This window comes from Trematomus bernacchii, unplaced genomic scaffold, assembly GCF_902827165.1.
Source record: "Trematomus bernacchii unplaced genomic scaffold, fTreBer1.1, whole genome shotgun sequence".
NCBI classification, from domain to species: domain Eukaryota; kingdom Metazoa; phylum Chordata; class Actinopteri; order Perciformes; family Nototheniidae; genus Trematomus; species Trematomus bernacchii.
Genome location: NW_022988043.1, coordinates 19,455,035 through 19,477,303, shown reverse-complemented (window position 1 = coordinate 19,477,303; position 22,269 = coordinate 19,455,035). Strand labels below are relative to the sequence as shown.

The 22,269-nt window shown below is 39.2% G+C and overlaps 1 protein-coding gene across 4 annotated transcripts in view; it reads left to right on the top strand.

The window, feature by feature from the left end:
* wdfy3 (WD repeat and FYVE domain containing 3) overlaps window positions 1-22,269 on the top strand; it is a 120,239-nt gene that overhangs the window by 12,777 nt on the left and 85,193 nt on the right. For all 4 annotated transcript variants that reach the window (XM_034117710.1, XM_034117711.1, XM_034117709.1 and 1 more), the window contains exons 2-8: window positions 6,691-6,901; window positions 9,701-9,824; window positions 11,227-11,336; window positions 15,950-16,177; window positions 17,228-17,420; window positions 17,787-17,973; window positions 18,746-18,912. In XM_034117710.1, coding sequence (XP_033973601.1) covers window positions 6,722-6,901; window positions 9,701-9,824; window positions 11,227-11,336; window positions 15,950-16,177; window positions 17,228-17,420; window positions 17,787-17,973; window positions 18,746-18,912 — 1,189 coding nt within the window. In that variant the 5' untranslated portion in view covers window positions 6,691-6,721. The remainder of the gene's footprint in view (window positions 1-6,690; window positions 6,902-9,700; window positions 9,825-11,226; window positions 11,337-15,949; window positions 16,178-17,227; window positions 17,421-17,786; window positions 17,974-18,745; window positions 18,913-22,269) is intronic.

Genomic DNA, 22,269 nt, shown 5'->3' with positions numbered 1-22,269 from the left:
ACAAGGACACAACCGTAGAGACACCAAACATGTCTTAAAATGTACACATATATATAATGTGTCACAAAAAAGGGCATTCTATTTTGCAGTTCACATGCATAATGACTCTTAGCCTAGAACTGTTCTAGTGAGTGAACAACCACTGAGACTATCCCATGCCTGTCTTTTAACTCCATCATTCCTGTCTGCTTTTTGTTTAAAAGTGAAACTAGCATCCTAAAACAATGACTTAGGATCTTGGCCCACTGGGCTGGATATTTTTAAAATGTCCACAGACCAACCACTTCTGCTTTTGGAATCTACATTTCTGACATCCAGCAAGATTTTCTCCCTGATTGGCAGCTTTTCACCAAACCGTGGCCCAGCCTGAGTTTAGCTGTCAGCTGAAGACTGGCTTTCCTGCTGATGCTGCTGAAGCTAGCACCTCTGACCACCTCATAACCCCACTGCTGGTGGCTGATTAGCTAAATGTGAGATAAATATGTGCCCTTTTCTGTCTTTACAACAACTAATGGTCCATGTATCCAGTGGAGAATTTGTTTTATTTATGATAAAGACTTTGTCCGTGGATTATAATGCTATGAACGAAAGGCAATGGGCAAACAAGATACTTGCCTGACACAGAAAGGGGAAGGACGTTAGCATGGCAGGCAGCTGATTCAGCTGCTGAGAATAGCTCCTCATTGTGCTAAAATAGATATGAACTTGTAATTTCATAAATGAAGCGCGTGCTAGGGATAAATAATTGGTTCATATTAAAGCAATGGCTACTTCTCACTGGTAAGCTTCAATGGGCTTCCAAACGTTTTGTTAAAAAAACAAATATGGAAGGTGGTGGTTAAATGTGTGTTTTTAGCCACATATGCACAAAGAAAAAAATCTCTTTTGGTCATTTTATTCTTAAAACAAGACCCTAGTTTTGTGAAACACTCACAAGGTCAGCGTATACTGTATGAGTTAGCACTCTCATAACATTTGTTTGGTGTTTGTTGATAACAAATGTAACTTAAGCAAAACAAATTCGGATAAATAATTAATTCTATGCCAAACCACCACCCTGGATGCATCTGCTCATGATTAGACCCACAGTAGTTTTTCATTCCCCCCCCCCCCAACTAAATAGATTATGGCTGAATAAGTTTAAATCAGTAGCCGCAGTTAATCAGACATGCCTTGCAACTTCCTGTGGCTAAATGGACTTCATGTTCCGCAGTCACTTCCTCTAATAAATGGAGCGAAAGCAAAGCGTGCAAGTCAATACTGAATAGAGAAGTGTTTTTCTAACACCTAAATGCACTTGCTGCATAATACAAATGTACTGTATATTTAAAATATGTTTTTAAATCGTAAATGGACTGTATTTATATAGCTCTTTGTCCGGTCTTTACGACCCCTCAAAGCGCTTTACATTTACAAGTCATCATTCACCCATTCATTCACACCTCATTCATACAGAGGTGCAAGGTGCCCACTGCTCAAGGAAGCTAACATTCACACACACTCACACACCGTTGGCCATGCCATTGGCATTGGCCACTCGTGGTTAAGTATCTTGCCCAAGGATTACATCGACATGTTGACCATAGGGTGGTTGGATCAAACCCACAACCCTCTGATTAAATGACGAAAGCACTCCTTCACAGTCGCATACTTTCACATACATTTGATTTGTTTTATGTATCCCTTTTATATATAAGTAAGTTCACCTTTAAATGTAGTTGACATCCTTGAACATGCATCAAAATTGGACTGGTTTACTATTACCGTCTAAAGGCCTGTCGCTTAAAACAAAAATTCCCCGTCACCAAACTTTATCAGTGTCTGCAGCTGACAGTGGTATAATTTGGTTGTTTTGTGAGGATACGTGCTGTAGGGCTTGCTCTAATGCCTTATCTCAGGAAGACAGAGCTGTTGGTGAGTAAAAGCTGAATTGTTGAGTATATCTGCGCCAACACAGGCTGTATTGTAAACGTCAAACCGTGAGCCTTTCAGGTCTTCTTTGATCTCCATCATGTGTCTACAACGTGTCTGAGATTAACCCCACATATCTGGGGTTCATTTTCTTTTACTTACAAAAAGTAAGGTCTTTCGAATTGGGGAAAGGAGCCCACAACATTGATGCGAAAGAACTGATTATGCAACTCAAAGCATGACTGCGGTAGTTACAAATCAAAGCAATGACCAGGTGAAGGGTCAGGGAAGAATTCTCAGGCACAGGCTGTACACTTCAGAGGAAAGTGAAGCAAATGGAAATTGTCGTTTTAGTGTGAGTTCACATAGAGGACAGCTTTGCTGCGTGGGCAAAATGAGTTACTAAAGCCTTCAGTCTGGAGTAATTTTGTTAGTGCCACATTCCCGTAAATCAGGATAACACTCGGAAGCGCCTTTGTAGCCGTCTGTCTCTGCCGCCATGTATCTTCACACGTTCTTGCTGTCTTTTATGACAGTTCTAAAAGGATGAGAGGGACAGGAGGAGTAGGTTGACGAGCTGCCAGTCATGGCCAGGCAGTACTTTAGCAGGGAAGCACTTAACAAAAGGCTGAATTATGGGAACACCTACTAAAAAAACAAGATAATTGCATTGGTTGGAGTTATGAAACAGTAGCCAAAGTGTGGTATGTTATAGGTTCTAGGGGAAAGGTCATAAGGTCATTAAATATGTGCGTTTTCTCTGTTTCAGGACTGATTTACTGTATTTAATATTGTGTGTTTAATGAATGCAAAGATAAGCTGTTAGGGTAAGGTCCCTGGATAACCAAAATGAGAATTTAATTCCATTGACCATTACATTGAATATATAGTATTAGGCTGCTCGCTTATGCCAAAAATCATAATCACGATTATCTTTGGTGAATATTGATATCACGATTATTAAAAAACGATTATCCATTGACTTAGAAAACATCCATTTATTGAACTTTAAAACAAATGAAAATAACAATTTCAACAGTATATTTTTAACAGTTGAATACCCTGAGCTTTAAGTATAATTCAACTGAAAAACCAATAAAAAAATTAATGGAATAAATAATACATTTAAATAAATAATATAAAAATAATCCGGCTTGACGAGGTTAGTGAAAGTTGACTGTACGCTAGAGACCGGAGAATAAAGACACGGCAACTAAAGCTTCCCTTGTAACGTGTTTATATGGATTTATTAAACAGACTGCAAGTCACAACACAACCGGGCCGAGAGGGCTGACCCCTAGATTCCACCGGGTCCGTCTGCGTCGCGTTACGGCCGCGTGGCGGCCGCGTGACGGCCGCGTGGCGGCCGCGTGGCGGCCGCGTGACGGCCGCGTGGCGGCCGCGTTTTCGACGCGACGCGAGGCGTTGCAGAGGCGCCGGGCAGGAAGTGGAACCGGCAGAGCATCCGGCCCATCCCCAAAATAAACAAATTTTGCAGACCCTATCCCTCCGTAGTCTTTCAAGTAGGAGGAGAAATGCCGGCGTTCTCCTCCGGTTTACAGGCACTCTGTAAATTATATATATAGAATAATTATGTTGATGAATGCATTTTTTTACCACTAAAATACAGCAATACATCTTTGATTCATGTAATTTATAACTGGACTATTACAGTTATTATTAACTTTGTCTGTACAAAGTAGCCTGTCCAGGAAATATGTCCCAAATCAACAAAAACTGCGAGCCGGCAGGCAAGACGCTCCGCTTCTGAAAATGCTTCTGAAACGCTCCTGAAACGTGCCCGAAATGCGCCCGGTAGGGTATGACGCCGGAGGATGCCGGACCAAAACCGCGGCGCAGCCTGACGCGACGCAGATGGACCTGGTGGAATCGAGGGGTTAGGGAGGGGGGAAAGTGCACGTGCGGGCAGGATGTATAACGCAAGACTAATTGAGAGCATCATTGTGAAAGGGAACGCAGCAAAATAATCGTTTTATTTTGATTACGTTGTTTTCGTAATCGTTGCAAGCCAAAATCGTAATCGAGATTAAAATACGATTAATTGCACAGCCCTAATTGTATATTATATTGGTTGACTTGTTAATGACTTAAAGAATGGGGTGCTTATTGGAAATAAAAGTGTTTGCCAAAAAAAGAACCTTTTTAATAAAAAACATACATTGACACAAGCATAGAACAACATTGGGTGGTTGTTTTCATAAAGAGAGGGAATACATTTGAGCCAACAGCGAGTATGAGCAACATTATTCAAAAATCATTTGGCATACTGGCGTTTCTATAAACTACTTTATGAATACACAAAAATCTCTTGTGATATCACAACAATAAAATCTGATTTCCAAACAGCCAACAGAGAGAAAAGCTTGCCAAGAGTGAATGAGCATGCTCAGAGGGGCGGTTAGCCTGAGGGTGGCTGGTTTGAATCCAGATTGGTTTAGTCTTAATAAGTAGCTGAAGAGATGGTCCTCATAGCAAACCTTTGAGCAGAGCTGCATCGATAAAACGATCAACATAAAAATAATAGCCTCTATTTTGAGAATCCATTTATTGCTTATGCGAAAATGAAAATGTTTTAACATAAAGAGTTCCTGCTTGTCCCCGTTTTAAAGTATAATAAAGTGAACGTCATATGGCCTATTTACACCTATATATTGTTCTGGATGGCTTTCAGAATGTGTCCTAAAGTACATCTGCCACAGAGACAAAGACTATCCATGTTTCGGTTTCAGAACTAGTGACTTCTGGTTGAAATCAAATTTTACCAGCATTTTGGAATTAACTGGGTATTAATTTTGAAGTCCTTCCTGATGTGTTCCATTGTTTACTCGTTCTATTTTAATTTAAAGGCCCTGTCACCTATTATTACATAGTATAACATTGATATTAAAGAGACTTATGCTTGGTTTGAATTAAAGGTGTCAAAGTTATCTTATTTGCCCTTCTGTAGCCATGAGAACACTTTTTCCCCACACTGTGAATAGTTTTGAGCTTTTATTTTTAAGATTTCTTATCATAATTGTTTTGAATAGCCATAAAGCAGAGGCTTTTGGTTTAATGTCTAAAGTGAGAGCGCTTTTGATAAAAACGTGATGGACCTTTGTAACCATTTTACTGTATATTACTGGAAATCACATTTTCGGAGCAAATGTCTTGCAGTATGCAGTCATTTAAGCAATCTCACGAGCAAAATATGATTTTAACATAAGTTAGAGCTTGCAGTTGCTAATTCTCCACCTTTACAGTGTGAAAGGGTCCAAGTCTTAGAGCCAGTGTGCTATGATGTTACAAAATGTACAATGATAATTATTGTGTAAGATGTAGCAGTGTTTAAATGAAACAAAAAGGAAAGAGTCCGAGTAGTTTTTATACATCTATTTTGGAGAGTTTTTCTTTCTAAAATGTCAAGCAACCCCAAACACTCATACCTCGTTAAGGGAAAATAAATGAGAGATTTGTTTTGTTTTGTTTTTCCCACAAACACCACTGTCATTGTGCCCTTTGGCAAGTTACAGTGAGAGATGGATGAGCTCCTTTGTTGCACTATTTCTGGTTGTTGAAGTAGTTTTTCCTCAGCGTATGTTTATCTGTGCCATATGCAAGCACTGCAGTTCTGCGAAGTCTCCTAGCAACCATCTTAAAGATAGGCTGAGAAATTGATTTGTGGAATTAATGGCTAAATATATACCACGTCACAAGCAACTAGTTGTTGTAGCTTTTATTAATTTGCTTTCAAAGGGGCCCTGTTATGCTTTTTGGGTTTTCCCCTTTCCTTTAGTGTGTTATATAGGTTTTTGTGCCTGTAGATGTTCTGTAAAAACTGAAATTCCAACTTTTCTCTCTGAAACGCCTTTATTGGACTCCTTTGTTTACTTCTGTAACACAATGACATCACTATGTAACACACACAATTCTATTGGCCACCGCTCCAACATATTGTACATGATATACTAAAGGGCAGGACATTTCTGACATCTTTAGGCGGATGACCAATCACAACAGACTGGGCTCTGGTTTCAGACAGAGGGTGAAAAGAGGTGCTGCAGCACAGGCAGTATGAGACAAATAAAGAGTTTTTTGAACATTAAAGCATGGAGACATGTAGCAGATGAGAATGAAATAGCTATATGAATCTGAGAATGAGCAGAATATTTGCTGTTTTACTGACATGAGATGTTTATAAGGGAACAATGGTGGTTAGCTTGTAGCAGAAAAGTTAAAATGAAAGAAGTTAGAATTAATAAGCCAGCTCAATCACATGTATTTTAAAGAAAGTTTTAGAGAAGACCATCTTGTTTTCTATTAAATATTACATTTTTGACTTCTTAATATCTTGAACCTCATGTGTCTTGTCTTTTAATCAGTTTTTTAAATGCACCATTAAAGTGATGTCATTTGCTGAACTTACCAGACTAGCTGTTAAATTGTTTTCACTCACAAACTTTGTGATTTTATCCACAATACTGATGATTTTTTTCTTTTTACCAAAGATCTCCCTTTGTGAATAGTGTGAATGCAAAGATGTTGTAGCAAAAGTGATTCTGATATTTGACTGAAAATATGAAAATATTGATATTTTCATCACATTGCCACGCCCTATTAATGTTAATGTGGATCTTGTTCACGGAGCACATTTTCAGTACAGTAGAGCTGTTATGATACTCAACAAAACCTCTTTCTATGTTTACCAAAAGAAAACAAACTTATCGAGTATCAAGTTGCTTTAAGACATGTCTGAATACTCCTCTCTTCCACCTACAGGGCTGCATTTGCCCTGACAAAGCCGCTCAAGATGAACATGGTGAAAAGGATCATGGGCCGGCCGAGGCAGGAGGAGTGCAGCCCCCAGGACAACGCGCTGGGCCTGATGCACCTGCGACGCCTCTTCTCCGAGCTGTGCCACCCTCCTCGACACATGACCCAGAAGGAGCAGGAGGAGAAGCTCTACATGATGCTTCCCGTATTCAACAGGGTGAGTCACAGCAGGGGGGGGCGGTCCAAGATGACATTCAATTCTGGTGTTGCCAGGTCATATAAAAATGTAGTCTCCATCAACTTAAAATGCTGTTTACACCTTACCAAAAAGCTCTGAAAATAATATTTGTACTATTTGCAGATATGTGCTTGGGTAAAATGAAACGTTTAGTTTTATTCTCTAACGAAACGTATTATTTATATTTCTCACAATTGTTTTGTTAAAATATGTTTGTGTTGGCATTATTGAAGGTCTAAAACCTGTGCAAATAAATTCTCTAAATGACAATATTTGTATTGGATATAAGAGAGAAGGAATCAAAAATGTAAATTTTACTCCAACATTACCTATAAATAATAAAACCAGATAAACTGATACTTCTACAGTTTTTTGTTTTTTTTCAGAGATTTTACTGTGGATGGATTCATAGGAACTCAATAAATGACTATATTAAACATTGGTTATATTTGGCATCAAAATACTGTGATTAACTGCTGATTTCCATACAAAACCTGACTATACGTCTCACTGATTCTGCTTCAACAGCCTGCAGCAAAATCTGAAATGAGCCTGTTGACTTATGTGGCTTTGTTGCCGTTAAGGCTTAAGCTCAGCTAAGTAGAGCACAATGAGAGGCGTGTTTCAGATCACATATGTTACCTTTATTTACCATTTGAAATGGTGAAACTTCTACGACTTAGTATTTGACCACTTCTGGTTCCCTCGTCAGAAAGTCAACGGTTATTTTAACGTGTTTTTGGTTTGAAGAATGAATAGTGCAATAGTAGTAAACTCACACACTAGGTCAAACTCATGAGGGTCTAATGATCATCGTCAGTAGTTCATCAAGTAGAGACATAAACTTAGACCAGCGATGTTAATGACTTACCAATTCAAGATCCATAGAATATAATAGAAAACCAATACAAATAAAACAAGAGACTACTACTGAATCAATAATACAAAACAAACATTTTCTTAGGTAAATCTAAGTGTTTAGATTTTACTTGACCAGGCTATCCACATGTGAAACTCAAGTTACAGCTGGTGTTTTGAAAGTATTTCAGCCGGAGTTTGCTGATCAGAGATCCAAAATAATCTCATTTACATACATAGAATCAATGCAGAATATTGGTGCTGCAACTAATAACAATCATTTATAGAAATGTGCTTTTTCTGATTCACTAAATATGTTTAATATATCAAATATCAAAATATAGTGAAAAACCTGCAGCACAATTTCTGAGAGCCAAATGTATTCTTCTCTTATTTAACCAACAATCCAACATCTAAAGGATACAATATATAATAATGTAAAAGCAAGAAAATCAGCGTACTTAGATAGGAGAAAAACATCTGAATATGTATCATTTTTGTGTGCATAAATTATTTAAACTAATAATTAGCCATTAATGTTGTTCTTCATAACGTTTTCATTGATTATTTATAGAATGTAGCTGTAAAACTAAAATGCATAAATAACTAAAGGGTTAAAACAAAATGACATGCTTTGATGCAGAGAGACTGAATGTGAAGTCATGCAAGGGAGCCTTAAATATAAATAAGCAAAGAATCATTTATTAAAATGTCTATTTTCATATAACACTGATAGAGTAATAGGCCTTTATGGTGGGTAGCTGCTGCAAACAGCCCTGTAGAGTGTTCTCATCAAACTGAAGGGCCATAACAAGGGTCTCTTGACTTGTCAGCTAATTACCCAGCGCTGGCTGCGACTCACCCACTGGTGGCATCATTTAAATCATGTCAGAAATTCGAAGTAGAATACTCCCGGTGCAGCAGTACGCCAGCTCCAGGCCTTCTATTGTGTCAGATTTGCAGGGTAAATAAATACAGGATGAGTCGTTGGAGAATGAAGTGTAGTTCAGCGTCGACCCCTGCTCCCCCAAAGGCTCAGGCTGTAGTCAGCTCTGTGGTTGTAAAACTAGGACATACCAAATAAAACCCAGAGAGATGTTAGCCAGTGCACCTGATGCATCCTGTGTGTCCCTTCTTCATGTGATTACAGCTGACATTTTATTGAACTGCAGGCTTGAGTACCATTTAAAGGGGCCCGGTTTTGCTTGTTGCCTTTGTCCCTTTCCTGTAGTGTTTTATATAGGTTTTTGTGTATGTCAATCCCTAAAACCCCTTTGTTTACTTCCTTAACATAGTGACATCACTATGTCTGTTGGCTAGCGCTCCAACACATTGTGCATGATAGGCTAAGAGGCGGGACATCTCTAAGCATTAGACCAATCACAACAGAGCCGGCCAGCTAACCGATCAGATCAGACTTAGCTCTGGTTTCAGACACAGGGTGAAAAGACGTGCTTAAGACTCAAGTGATAGATTATATTAGATCAGATATACTTTATAGATCCAAAGTAAGGAGGGGTTAGGGTTAGAAGCATGTAAGACAAGCATTGCACATGATGATATTAACAATAGAACGATATAGATCTATGGACGACACAATAAAAAATATGCAGAATAAACTAAATACGATATATACACTGTAGAGTTACACTATAACGATCCAAATGCAGTGTACAATATGTACCAATTGTTCAGGGTAGATGGAAGGGAAAAGCATTGTGGTTAGTCGGATGTGTGCATATCTCCTTTGATACAATTCTCTATCAAACAAGAATCAGTACAAATGTATACAACCAGACTGACTAAGGCTGATTTAGTGACAGTTCTAAAAGCATATTTATTTTAATTCTAATATGACCTTTTTAGTATGTCTTTTATTTATTTTTCCTGATTTAACCCAAGCTGAACTGTCTGCTCTAGGTGTTTGGGAACGCTCCACCCAGCAGCATGACGGAGAAGTTCACCGACCTGCTGCAGTTCACCACCCAGGTCTCACGGCTTATGGTGACCGAGATCAGACGAAGAGCTTCTAATAAATCCACAGGTGAGCCCTCCGACACGTCCATTCTTCACGATAAAGATGGAAGAGGAAGTAGCAATCTATTATTCCTTTGGCATCAGTTGTGGTCATTTCCCATATCCAGTTGGCTACTTCTGACAACAATTGTTTATGTGTGCCCTTTCCCCGTCTGTGGGTGTGTTTGCAGTCCCTTTGGCTTTGCTGATGCAGACATAGATGTTGGAAAAAGTTTTTAGTATTATGATCATGAGAAGAACATTCTAGAGCAGAACATGACAAGCATTCTTCATCCATTAACAACAGTGTTGTCTTAAAAACCACAATTACTTGAAGCTTTGGCAGCTCCTACTGTGGCTTCCCCACAGGAAAGACCGTAAATAGACAGTACACACACACACACACACACACACACACACACACACACACACACACACACACACACACACACACACACACACACACACACACACACACACACACACACACACACACACACACACACACACACACACACACACACACACACACACACACACACACACACAGAGAGAGCTGAAAGTCTCCAGCTTCCCGTCTCTTATTTTTCTCTCTCCTCTCTCTTTGAACATGTGATGTGTTGTTTTCAAGCAGAGAGCCGCTCTGATTCTGTAACAGCACGGTCTTAACTCCAGCTGGTCACAAGGTCTGTGTTTGAGTCAGCATTGACTCATTCTCTCCACTTACTGCGCAGTGCTCTGCCATCATCAAAACAAGGGATTTTGGTTTGCTCAAAATCATATAAAAAAAACAGTAAGACTTTAGCTCATCTTGTAGATGTTAGGGATGCCACAAACTGACCATGATCAAATTCGAAAATCGGACAGCCCTGGCGAATATTAATCGATTATTCGCATATATATATGTATATATATATATGTATATATGTATATATATATACATATATGTATATATATATATGTATATGTATATATGTATATATATATATATATGTGTATATATGTATATATGTATATATGTATATATATATATATATATGTGTATATATGTATATATGTATATATGTGTATATATGTATATATGTATATATGTGTATATATGTATATATGTATATATGTGTATATATGTATATATATGTATATATATGTATATATGTATATGTATATATATATGTATATATATGTATATGTATATGTATATATATATATATATATATATATATATATATGTATATATATATGTCCCTTTTTGTGAGGGCATCTAGACATTCAATAAAACGTTGTTCACAAAAAACAGACACTTGTCACATCCACAAAGACGGTTGAATCGTTGCATATCTGATCATTGTTCCGTCGGCCCATCTGCCTGCCACAATAAGCTGTCACTTCTGTCTACTTAACGGCTGGGTTTATGTGTGTTGCTTTTCCAGAGGCAGCCAGTCGAGCCATAGTCCAGTTCCTGGAGGTGAACCAGAGTGAGGAGGCGAGTCGTGGCTGGATGCTTCTGACCACCATCAACCTGCTGGCCTCCTCCGGACAGGTTGGTCAAATCACACCAAATAATCATTCACATCACCATCACATGATCTGTCCAAATCAAGTGTTCCACGTTTTTACGATATGTATGTTTGTTTGATTGATGGCACATTTTTCTGTTTGCGTTGTTGATTATTATGTTTTGTTTTTTTAAGATTCGCCTCATACATGTAAGTTTAGATGTTCAGCCCCTTTTCCTCCGGTTTAAAAAACACACTTACACACATATATTTTTGGCTTCTGTCTTAAGTGGCAAATGTTACAATCAGCATTCATTCCCAGGACATTTTTGTAGCACCTTTTCCGCATTGAGGTGAATATATCATATAAAATCAACAGGGATTTTGACAATTATTATAATTTTTAACGTACAAAACGTACAAATGATTTGCTGTCCTCAAAGACGCCATTGACAGAATAAGTCATTTTTACTTTGCTGATCATCGTAAAACATAATTAATTCAAACAACCTGGAGAAAAAAGAATCTCATCAAAACGTTCTTTGTAAGTCTTTCCTCTGTGCACACCTCAGGTATGAGTTTCAAAGAGAGACTGAAATAGTAACAGATATATAAAAAAACATCTCTACCGTTCACTAACCCTGCTTTTCGGCGCCTTTGTGACATCAAACGCGAGACACAGGGAAAACAACCGAAAGGCATACTCAGGTTCTGGCATTGTGAAAGGAGTCTGACGCATATTTTTAAAGGGCTTTCCTGCGATTTAACCACAGCATTTACATGCTAACTTTGGTGGAAAAAGGGAATTAGGTGTCAGGACACACATAAAAAATGGGTCTCTTTGACCCATTTGCATCTCCAACGCTTTGATCTTCCAGCAGAAAAAAGCATCAGCCCCAGTAAGAACAGGGAGATAATGGTTCTTGAATACAAATATAAATATACCCCAAACACAGTCTTTTTTCTTTTAAATCTGCTTTACTGCAATGAGTGAAGGAAATGAATGCTGCCTTTGTATGCCACGTTTGGAGATCAAAACAACATTTTGCTCTGTATGTCCAAATACATAATTCAGAATGAGAACACGGCAGCTTCTCAGGCTCCTGGTTTAAAGGTTAGACATAAAGGTCTTGTTTTTCTGTGCTCTATGGTCAGCAGACGTCTTTTGAACTTTTCGGGCTGCATTCCTCTGGAGGTCTTGTGGGGAGCAGTGCTGTCAGCTGGCTGGCTGCTTTCCTGCTTATCCTGCACCGTTGCACTTCAGAAATTCTCTCTAGTTGTTGATGATAACGCTTCTGCAGACATGTTTTCAACCCAATTAAATCCACTTGTTATTTCCTATTTCTGTACACAAACTCCATTGTAGAAGTATTCGACTCAATCAATGCTATGTACACTTCACCTTTAAAGGTCTCCTGTTATACTCTTTTCAACAATATATTATAAGTCTCAGACATATAGAAAAACATGTCTCTGAAGTGTTTGGCTCAAAATACCAAACGGATTGTGCATTGTAGCATCTCATAAACCCCTCTGTTTCAGCCCTGTTTCAAAAGTGCTGATTCTCTGCCTGTAGCTTTAAATGCTAATGAGCTGCTGCTGCTGGCCACGCCCCTGTGTGGATATATTTGGTTAAAAAAACACAATGGTGCTCTAGGAGGAGATTCAGGTGATGAGGTGGGCGGGTGTTATCTTGATGGGTTATTGGCTAATGGCTGCCCAACCCACGAAACTGTTGTGACATCACAACGTGGCCAAAATCTGATCAGCTCCTTTCAGACAGGTTTTTAATTAGATTAATCAGGTGGAAAAAAATAACAAATATCTTTTCCTGACACTTTGCCAATCTTTTAACACACTGGGGACACATTTATGTAGAAAAGACACAAAAAAAGGCATTTGGCATAATAGGAGACCTTTTAAGAGTACATTTGCAGATACAAAATAACTTGGTATCTTGAGAGAATGGTGAGCTGTAGAACCGTTTGAGTGATACTAGTTTATTTCTGCTGCATTTGTTTTATTAACTGTGTTCTCTGCAGTATTAATGCAGTTAAGTTGAAGGATACATTCCTCAAGGGTGGACATAAAGTACCACTGCTTACTGTTTTTGCCCCAATTAAAAAAAAAAAATACAACTGTGCAGAAAGCAAACCCCTTTGCTGTCAGGGAATAAAACCAAGGTTTCTTTGTACACGTTTTATTTAGCTTTAACTCACACTAAGGCCTTCCAGGTGCCCCACAGCAAACAATTCAGGGTTTAAACCACTTACATGTCACTGAAATTGAGTTTATTTGCAGTTGGAGCCCAGTTCAGCCTTATAGTACAGTCAGCAAGATCTTTTTATTCTTGTAGGACCAGAGAAGTGTTTACTGGGGCTCTTGAGAGTGCCTATGTTTAAGCAGCCTTGATGGTACTTTAAAAGGAGGCCCTTGTCAAAACAAACATTTTATACACATAAATACAAAGCTACTAATTCATTTTCAAAGCCAAGTACTTTAGTGCTTGAACCGGGGAGTCTCAGATGGTTACATCCTCTTTTGTGCCATCTCGGCTGCTGCTGCCATATATCACAGTCGATATAAGAGTGGGTTAGGGTTCAGTTGTAGCTGCCTTCAAATCGTAGATGGACAACTTGCTGTGTGCAAAGCTTTTTTTCAGCAAGAGATGGCAAAGATAACATTTATAAAACAGCAAATATTAACAGGAAATTAGCTGGCATTTGTACACTTCAATTTCCTCGTCTGAAGTCTATTACTTTTTTTGTGGCTTTTTAGTTTCTTTGCTGCCTCAATTAATGTTGGTGGTAAACCCTAGAGTAAGAGATGTTATTGTTAAGTTCAGCAAGATCTGTAAATACAGATGTAGTTAGTCCACTTGTGTTTTTTTTACCAACTTCTATGCGTCTTAAAGTTGGTTTTCTAACAATTGGCTAGATGAGATGAAGAGGTTTTCCCGCAGCACTTAACCGTACACGGAAATGTCTTTTTAAGGCCAACCACAGCCAAAATGTACCAGCTTTTTTACCAGTCGTGTTTCTGGAAAACTCCCAACCAGCTTCTATGTTGTGATGTCATTATAATGCTGCACTACTGTTTAATATATCACTACACACAAAGTGACATGTGTGTTTTAAGTGATTTGTATCCCTTTCCTCTTGTGTCTCAGACAGTAAAACAAAGAACTCTCCTCGCAGCTGGTGTCCCATAAACCTGACGTCACCCCCCCTCTCTTTAATGCTGTCCTTCTCTATCTCTTACTTCCTGCCCCCCGCCACCACCCACCCCCTTTCAGATGATAAAACAGCAATACTTCTGTTTGTTGCTGACTGCCTCTCTCTACCTCTGCGCTGTCTTCTTCTTTTATCGGATGCCCTTCACGCTCTGCATTGCCACTGTGCTTGTCTCTCTCTTTGAAACAGACAAAAATGTGCTTCTTGACATGCTTCCTCTTTTTTTTCCTCCTTGTATCCGTCTCTTTTTCGTTTATCTCGGTCTTTCCTCTTCCCTTTTCTCTCTGTTTTACACACACAATAAAATGTCTTCAAGTTTACCCCTCTGATTGACTGCTCCCAGTAACCTTGACCTTAAAGCTGCAGCAGGGCCAATCTGTCTCTTACAGCCTGTAGACATACACACACACACACACACACACACACACACACATACACATACACATACACATACACACACACACACACACACACACACCTCCCTTGCCGAGTGTACCACAGGTGCGCCTTCCATTATTCGGACTCACTATTAACTAAAGACTCTTCTCCTCTGAACAACAGCTTCTTCTGTCAACGTCTTGCTCCTTCTTTCTCTCCCTCCCCCACTCCATCGATCAGCTGAGGACTGTGTGTGTGTGTGTGTGTGTGTGTTGTGTGTGCGCATCTGTGTTTGTGTGCCCGCTGTGCTCTGTTATCCCTCCCGAGTCCACCTTCTCTCTGTGGAGGCAGACAGAGCTGAACTAAAAGGGAGGGTCATGTCAACCAGCCACAGTGTGTGTGTGTGGGGGGGGTGAGAGGAAAAAAGGAACAAGATCATTTGTCAGTGTGAGCTATTTTTCTCAGAGTGTGTGTGCGTGTGCGTGTGCGTGTAGGAGGCAGCGTTTGATTATCTGAATCATACGCATCAGTGAGCACAAACCCCATCTCTTTCTCAAGCCATTTTTCCCTGCCATGAACACACACACATACACATACACATACACACACAGCTACTTCTTTGTTTTTTTCCCTCACAGAAACACAACCATGAATCATAACCCAAAATTAAAATAGCTTACCCGTTTTTACAAAAATCAAACACCTCGCCATCTTTTTGAGTAGTTCTTCTGCAGTAAAAAAAAACGTTGGATTTGAAACGTAAGGCTGTATTGTTTTTTATATATTTTTGCTACATTTTATTGATTTATTATTATTTATTTCGTTTTTTATTATTTATATTTAAATGATCTATTTATATTTTTGTTTGTTTTTGAAGAAATACAAATGATGTAACATGTTGAACATAGGTTAATCAAACCCTCACTGACTCCCAACCCAAAGTACTCTTATGTCTTACTGACGTCTTCTCCAAAATTAATTTCTTATTCATAATTCTCAACCGTTTGTTTGTCTCCCTTCGCCCTTTCTTCTCTCCTCCCCAACAGAAAACAGTGGACTGCATGACCACCATGTCTGTACCCTCCACGCTGGTCAAATGCCTCTACCTGTTCTTCGACCTGCCTCACATGGTGGAGGCCCCAGTAGCACCACCACCACCACCACCACCACCACCACCACCCCCAGGCCAGGAGAAGACCCCCGGCCAGGGCCACACCCAGCAGGAGCTTCCCCTGGCTGACCGCAGGGTGCTGCTGCAGAAAGTCTTTGTCCAGGTAAGACAAACAGCTTACTCTATAAATGGTGTATTCCAAACCATAACTAGCTAAATATCAATTTCTACTCTTCCTCTCCTACCAAGCTACCAATACACTATTTATAAGGCTACTATTTATATGTGGTTTCACAGGTCAAAAAGTCCTACATTCAATTGTCCAAATTCCTAGCCTAAAAAAAGGTATTTAAGGTTTTGAAATGTTTGCTCTAATATAGTTTTAACTGCAAAATAAGAAAGTGGTAATTAAATTTCCTTACAGGAGTTTTCCTCCCCGTACAGAATCAAAACAAAATGTTTACCAACCCTTGTCTTAGTCTATCCCTTATGTATTCATTGCTGTTATAAATGGTGATACATTAAAGGTGGGGTAGGTAAGTTTGAGAAACCGGCTCGAGATACACTTTTTGTTATATTCCATGGAATGCTCTTAACATCCCGATAGCAATGAATATCTTAAGTGCTTTGACAAAAAATCCATAAAAACATGTCATCTGTGGAAGCCGTAGCGCTGTAAAAAGCACGACCAATTATCTGAGCCGGCCCGGCTAAAATAACTGGATGGCCTACCTGCCTGTCAGCCTTCCATCTGTGCACAAACTTATCTCGTGCCCTCATTGGTCATGTGCGCGTTCGTGTGTGTTGGAGGAGGGGCTCTATAAGGAAGTGGCAGATTTTCTCCGGTTGTGTATTTTTAAATTCTAGCGATCTCGAGCCGGTTTCTCCGAAATTACCTACCCCACCTTTAATGTTGTATTGGTTACATTTCACTAAATTCATGTAATTCTTGTTTTCATTCATGCTAATTTTCATGTCGTTTTTAAAACTTCTTAAAAAGACTCAAATGTAAGTTGTGGAAACCCATAAAACCCCTGTACATGAGTAATTTTATCGATTTACAAATGTCATGGAAAAAAATATGGTTCTTTTAATCTGCTAGTTTGGAAAGACCAAAATGAAACAAATTACTGTCGAGAAATATAGAAGGGCTTTAAATCCGATACCTTCACCTCGAGTCAAATTTCGTGCCCTCTCTTTCCGACTCTTGCAGATCCTGGTGAAGCTGTGCACCTTTGTGTCTCCGGCGGAGGAACTGGCCCAAAAGGACGACCTTCAGCTGCTGTTCAGTGCCATCACCTCCTGGTGCCCCCCCCACAACCTTCCCTGGAGGAGGAGTGCAGGGGAGGTGCTCACCACTATCTCCCGACACGGCCTGAGCGTCAACGTGGTCAAATACATACATGGTAAATACAAACGTTAAGCACGCGTTGGACATCTGTACGTATGTAGGGGATTGGTTATACAGACTGAGAATCAACATGCATCACACATTATGTTGTTGTTTTACATAAAACACTGACGTGAGAGCTGTCTTATTGATATTTGAAGGCTCCATTGTGTTTATTTGCATTGCATTTCATATTGAGGTAATCTAAAAGTAACAAAGTCATCAGGTTACATTTCGTAGATACTTAGATCAGGTTGCCGATTACATTTACGGTTAATTAGTAATTGTAACAAAATACTTTATTAAAGCAACCCTCCAACCCCTGGTCATCTCCATATTTTCTGTCACACGTCAAATTCCCCCTTGTGCTCTGCGTCCACAGAGAAGGAATGCCTGGGCACATGTGTGCAGAACATGCAGCAGTCGGAAGATCTGTCGCCGCTGGAGATTGTGGAGATGTTCGCCATGCTCTCCTGCTTCCTCAAGGACTCCAGCGACGTGTCCCAGACCCTGCTCGACGACTTCAGGATGTGCCAGGGTTACGCCTTCCTCTGCGATCTCATGCTCAGGTACAACTTCAGCCAATCTGGGAGTGGGACCCCTAAATAAAACACACCTGATTGCTATCCTCGCTCCAAAATGGTGGAACGAGCTCCCCCTTGATATCAGGAATGCTGAAAGTCTACACGTTGTCATTGCGACTTAAAATCAGCTGGTGTCTAGAGAAATGATCGTCAAATAATTCAAAGAAACACAATATTTGTATCCTCCCAAGATCCTTTTTATACTTGAAGGTTTGGTTTCCTCCTGGAGAGGGTTAGGGTTACATCAAAGAAAAACACTTGCATCAAGGCCAGGTGCAATTTGTTTATCGTCCCTCTCTCTTTCTGCGATTAGAAAACACATCATCCTATTCACCAAAACATTAGTTTTTTCAAAGAATACTTCACTCTGAGTGTAACATTAAAGCATCTGTTATCTCAAAAGTTCTCAAAAACTCTTCGATTTTTTTTTTGTTAAAAGTTACATTTCGTTTCATTTTGATTACACTTTAAGAAAGCTCTAATACCAGAATTTCCATTACCACATCCTCCATCCCAGAATGAAAAACCCACCTGTTTCCACTGCATGCTGGCTATTAAACCCAACACAAGAAAAGTTGTATTTCTTAAAAGATTTATTGAAATGAAATGCACCATCACTTAAAATGGTTTGGCTTATTTGAAGCAAATACACTTGCAGGTTTCTTGCTGCTAAATGAAATGTAATAAGGTACACATTAAGAGCATCCTTGAGTGTGTTGTACGCACATTTATATAAAACTATATGTCTCTTATCCAGACTGGAACAGGCCAAAGAGGACGAGTCGAAAGATGCCCTGAAGGATCACGTGAACCTGGTGACCCGTCTGACCACGTACGGGGTGACGGAGCTGAAGCCCGCCGGCCTGACAACAGGAGCCCCCTTCCTGCTGCCGGGCTTCGTCCTCCCGCAGCCTTCTGGGAAAGGTACATGCAAGCGTGGCTAATGACATATTTAATGAATCTGCTGCTTTTGTTATTTCTTCGTAACTTGCAAAACCCCTAGAGTTAAAGCAACATTTTGTAACACACACAATGTCAGTGTTGGAAAAGTACTCAGGTCCTTTTCTTGAGTATAAGTTAAATTATTGTGGTCTTAAAATGCCCCATTACAAGTTAAAATCCTGAGTTGGAAATGTTTCCCAAATAGAAATACAGAGCTATTATCAGTAAAATGTACTCTGAGTATCAAAAGTAAAAGGAATCACTATTCAGAATGGCTCTTTTTTACATTGATATAGAATTTTATGATTCAGTTTTTAACAGTAGCAAATACATTTTAATGTCAACGTTGTAGTTCATCAATATGGAGCCAATTTGAGAGACTTTTTAAAAATACTGTGGTTATTAAACATGTCATCAGATCCTGGGTTTTTATATGTACAAAGTAGCTAGTAACTATGTGTGTTTAATAACTAGTATATGTTACATTAAATGGTAATACTCGAGTAAAGTATGTAAAAATAGTGAAAAGAGGTAAAAAAGTAAAATACTTAAAATAATGCATTTTGTTACATTCCGCCACTGATTTTAGTAAAAACTGAATTTTAATTTAGCTGGAAAAAAAAGTCTCCCTGTTTTTCCTCAAGTCCTCCTGCTGCTCTGCCTCGACTCTCCGTGATTTTTGTTTGAAACTATATCCACATATCTATAGCTTTTGTCCTTTTGTATTGAAATTCTAGGAATTCAAAAAGCAAAAAACACTCATTGCAAACAATTGAGCTGCTTCTTTCTTCCAAAATGATGATCTATTATCACCCTCCAAAGTAGGATTTCAGGGAGTTAACATGTTCTCTCCCTTCCCCGTCCAGGATGCAACCCGGTGGCTTTCTGATCACAGGGCTCGCCTCTTAAACCCTCACAATAACTCTGTTTGCTCAAAGCCCAGAAACAAGAAGAATTACTTTTGTGAAAAGCCCCCCTGTATACCCCAGCCACCATATCTCCCCCTTCAGATCTTAATCCCTAAATGACTTTGATGCTTGGCTGATTTCAATAAGCCTAACCTGTTGACGGACACCATGGCAACCATTCCGCCTGTCAGTCTGCTGGAGATGAATGCCTGAAGCCTCCCCTGCATACAAATGGCCTCTCTGGAGTCCAGAGATGCTTTGGTGGTTTAGAAAATCAACCCGAGCCAAATGTTTGCTGCCCCAGAACCTGTCCCCCTTGACCTTCAGTCTGTTTTGTTGAACTTTTTTTTTGTACAATATGTTAAAAATGTAATATGGCATCATACAATTCTTTACAAATCACTCAATTGCACACACAGAGCTACATGTGGGTAATGAGACAAACTATAGCATGCTAAATGTTCAACTGCAAACAGAACTAATGGGGTGTCTATATAAAATAAAAGCTACATAAAAGCAAAGTTAGAACACTAGTCTGCTTTCTCTCTCAGAGATGATTTCACACTTCTCTTTGAAACAGCAGGACAGTGTGCTTTTTAGTCGCTCATGTTGGCCACAAGGTGATTAGTAATACTGTATGCACAACTCCTAACACATTACAGACAGCAACTTTATGCACTACTATTTCTTAAAAGTTCCCCTGAAATGTTAGATTTTTTGGCCGCCTGCTCCACCAACTGTGCTTTTATATATTGAATATGTACAAATATTCCGTTTTTAAAGACGTTACTCCCACTCCGTTTACAAAATCTTGGCTTCTAGTTCATTTGGAAAAATGTGTTAAACAATTTCTATTTGGGTTAATAGTCATATAATTATTATAATTATTTGGAGCTATTCATACTACAGGGATCCATTTTAAATCTTATTTGTGTATTAGAAGTACTTATGCTGCTTTGTGAAAGAATATTTGTAAAATGGTTAGAATTCAAATTAACTATAAAAATAAAACAGATTAATAATGAAAATAATCGCCCTAATGCGGTTGTTGTTGTTGTTTTGTTATCATGTTAATTAATTTACTTTGACTTCATTTTACCTGGAAGTGTTTTCATAATATACTATACTATAATATGGTAGCTAAGATAAAGTCAAAGATAAAACCCAAATGAATACTATATTTTCTCCCCTGGACTGACCATTTTTCCATTAATGATCTCTTCCAATGTAAGCGACACATGTAATATGTTACAACCCTTCATTTTTCATTTGCGTGGTTATGTTACATTGTGAGCTGTTGTTGATCTTTCAGACTTTATTTTAGGAGAGTAGCCCACAAAATGAAATGTGACAGATTCTAACAGTAGGATCTGCGCAGTGTTTGAACTCGTCCTGTCCCCTCTGCCCCACCTCTGATCAAACACCGTTGCCAGCTCCCTGTTGAAAACACACAAAAACGATCTGCTTTATAACCCCTGCCGCCTCTTTTATCCCACACACATAAACACACTTGTGTGTTGTTTACCCATGTAATGACAGCTCCAGCTGTGTGCAAAGTCATTACCAGAAGCCATCATGGTGCTAGGGGCCGCTTACACGCTTAATTAGATCGCCACGTTCACTTATCGGCCCTGTGTGTGTTTAGGTGTGTGGGGTGAAACACTTCTGTGGCACTTTTATGTGTTCCTACGTGTGTGAGTCATTGCTCTGGGTTTTTGTCAGGTACTCCAAAATGGAAGTCAGATTATGTGTGTAGCATAGCTGATGCATATCATCCGTCTTTCATGCTTTTGCACTTTATCATGTCTTTGTCTTTCCATTATCCTTTAAGTACATCCATCCACCTTAAACATTTTAAAGGGGCACTATTATGCTCATTTCAGGTTCGTATAGGTATTTGTATTTTCTGTGACATGTTTCCATGCCATGTTCAAAAAGGTCTTTATCTTGGTAAACAGTGGCTCTGTTGTGGTTGGTCATCTGCTTGAAGATGTCCCGCCCCTTAGCCTATAACGTACAATGTGCTGGTGCTCTAGCCAGTAGAAGCGCAAATGTTCCATACTGATGTCATTATGTACGAGGCGTTTCAGGCAGTGGTTTGGAGAGAAACTCCCTCTGGAGAGAACTTTGGGATTTTAGCCTTTGCGGACCATTCACATGCACACAATCCTATATAACACAGTACAGGAAAAGGAAACCCAAAAAAGCACATGGGACTTTTTTTCTTTCATTTCTTAAAAAGTTGACAATTCAAACAATGCTTTTCAATAGGAAATACGGTAGGTTTAACAAAAATAGGGATAGTTGTTGAAGAAACAGTATTTTAAATTAAACCAGTCTTATGGAATGATACCCTCAGGTGTCAAAAAGCAGTCTGAAATACAAATGTCAGAATAACGTCAACATCTTTTACGAGAAAAAGATCTATCTT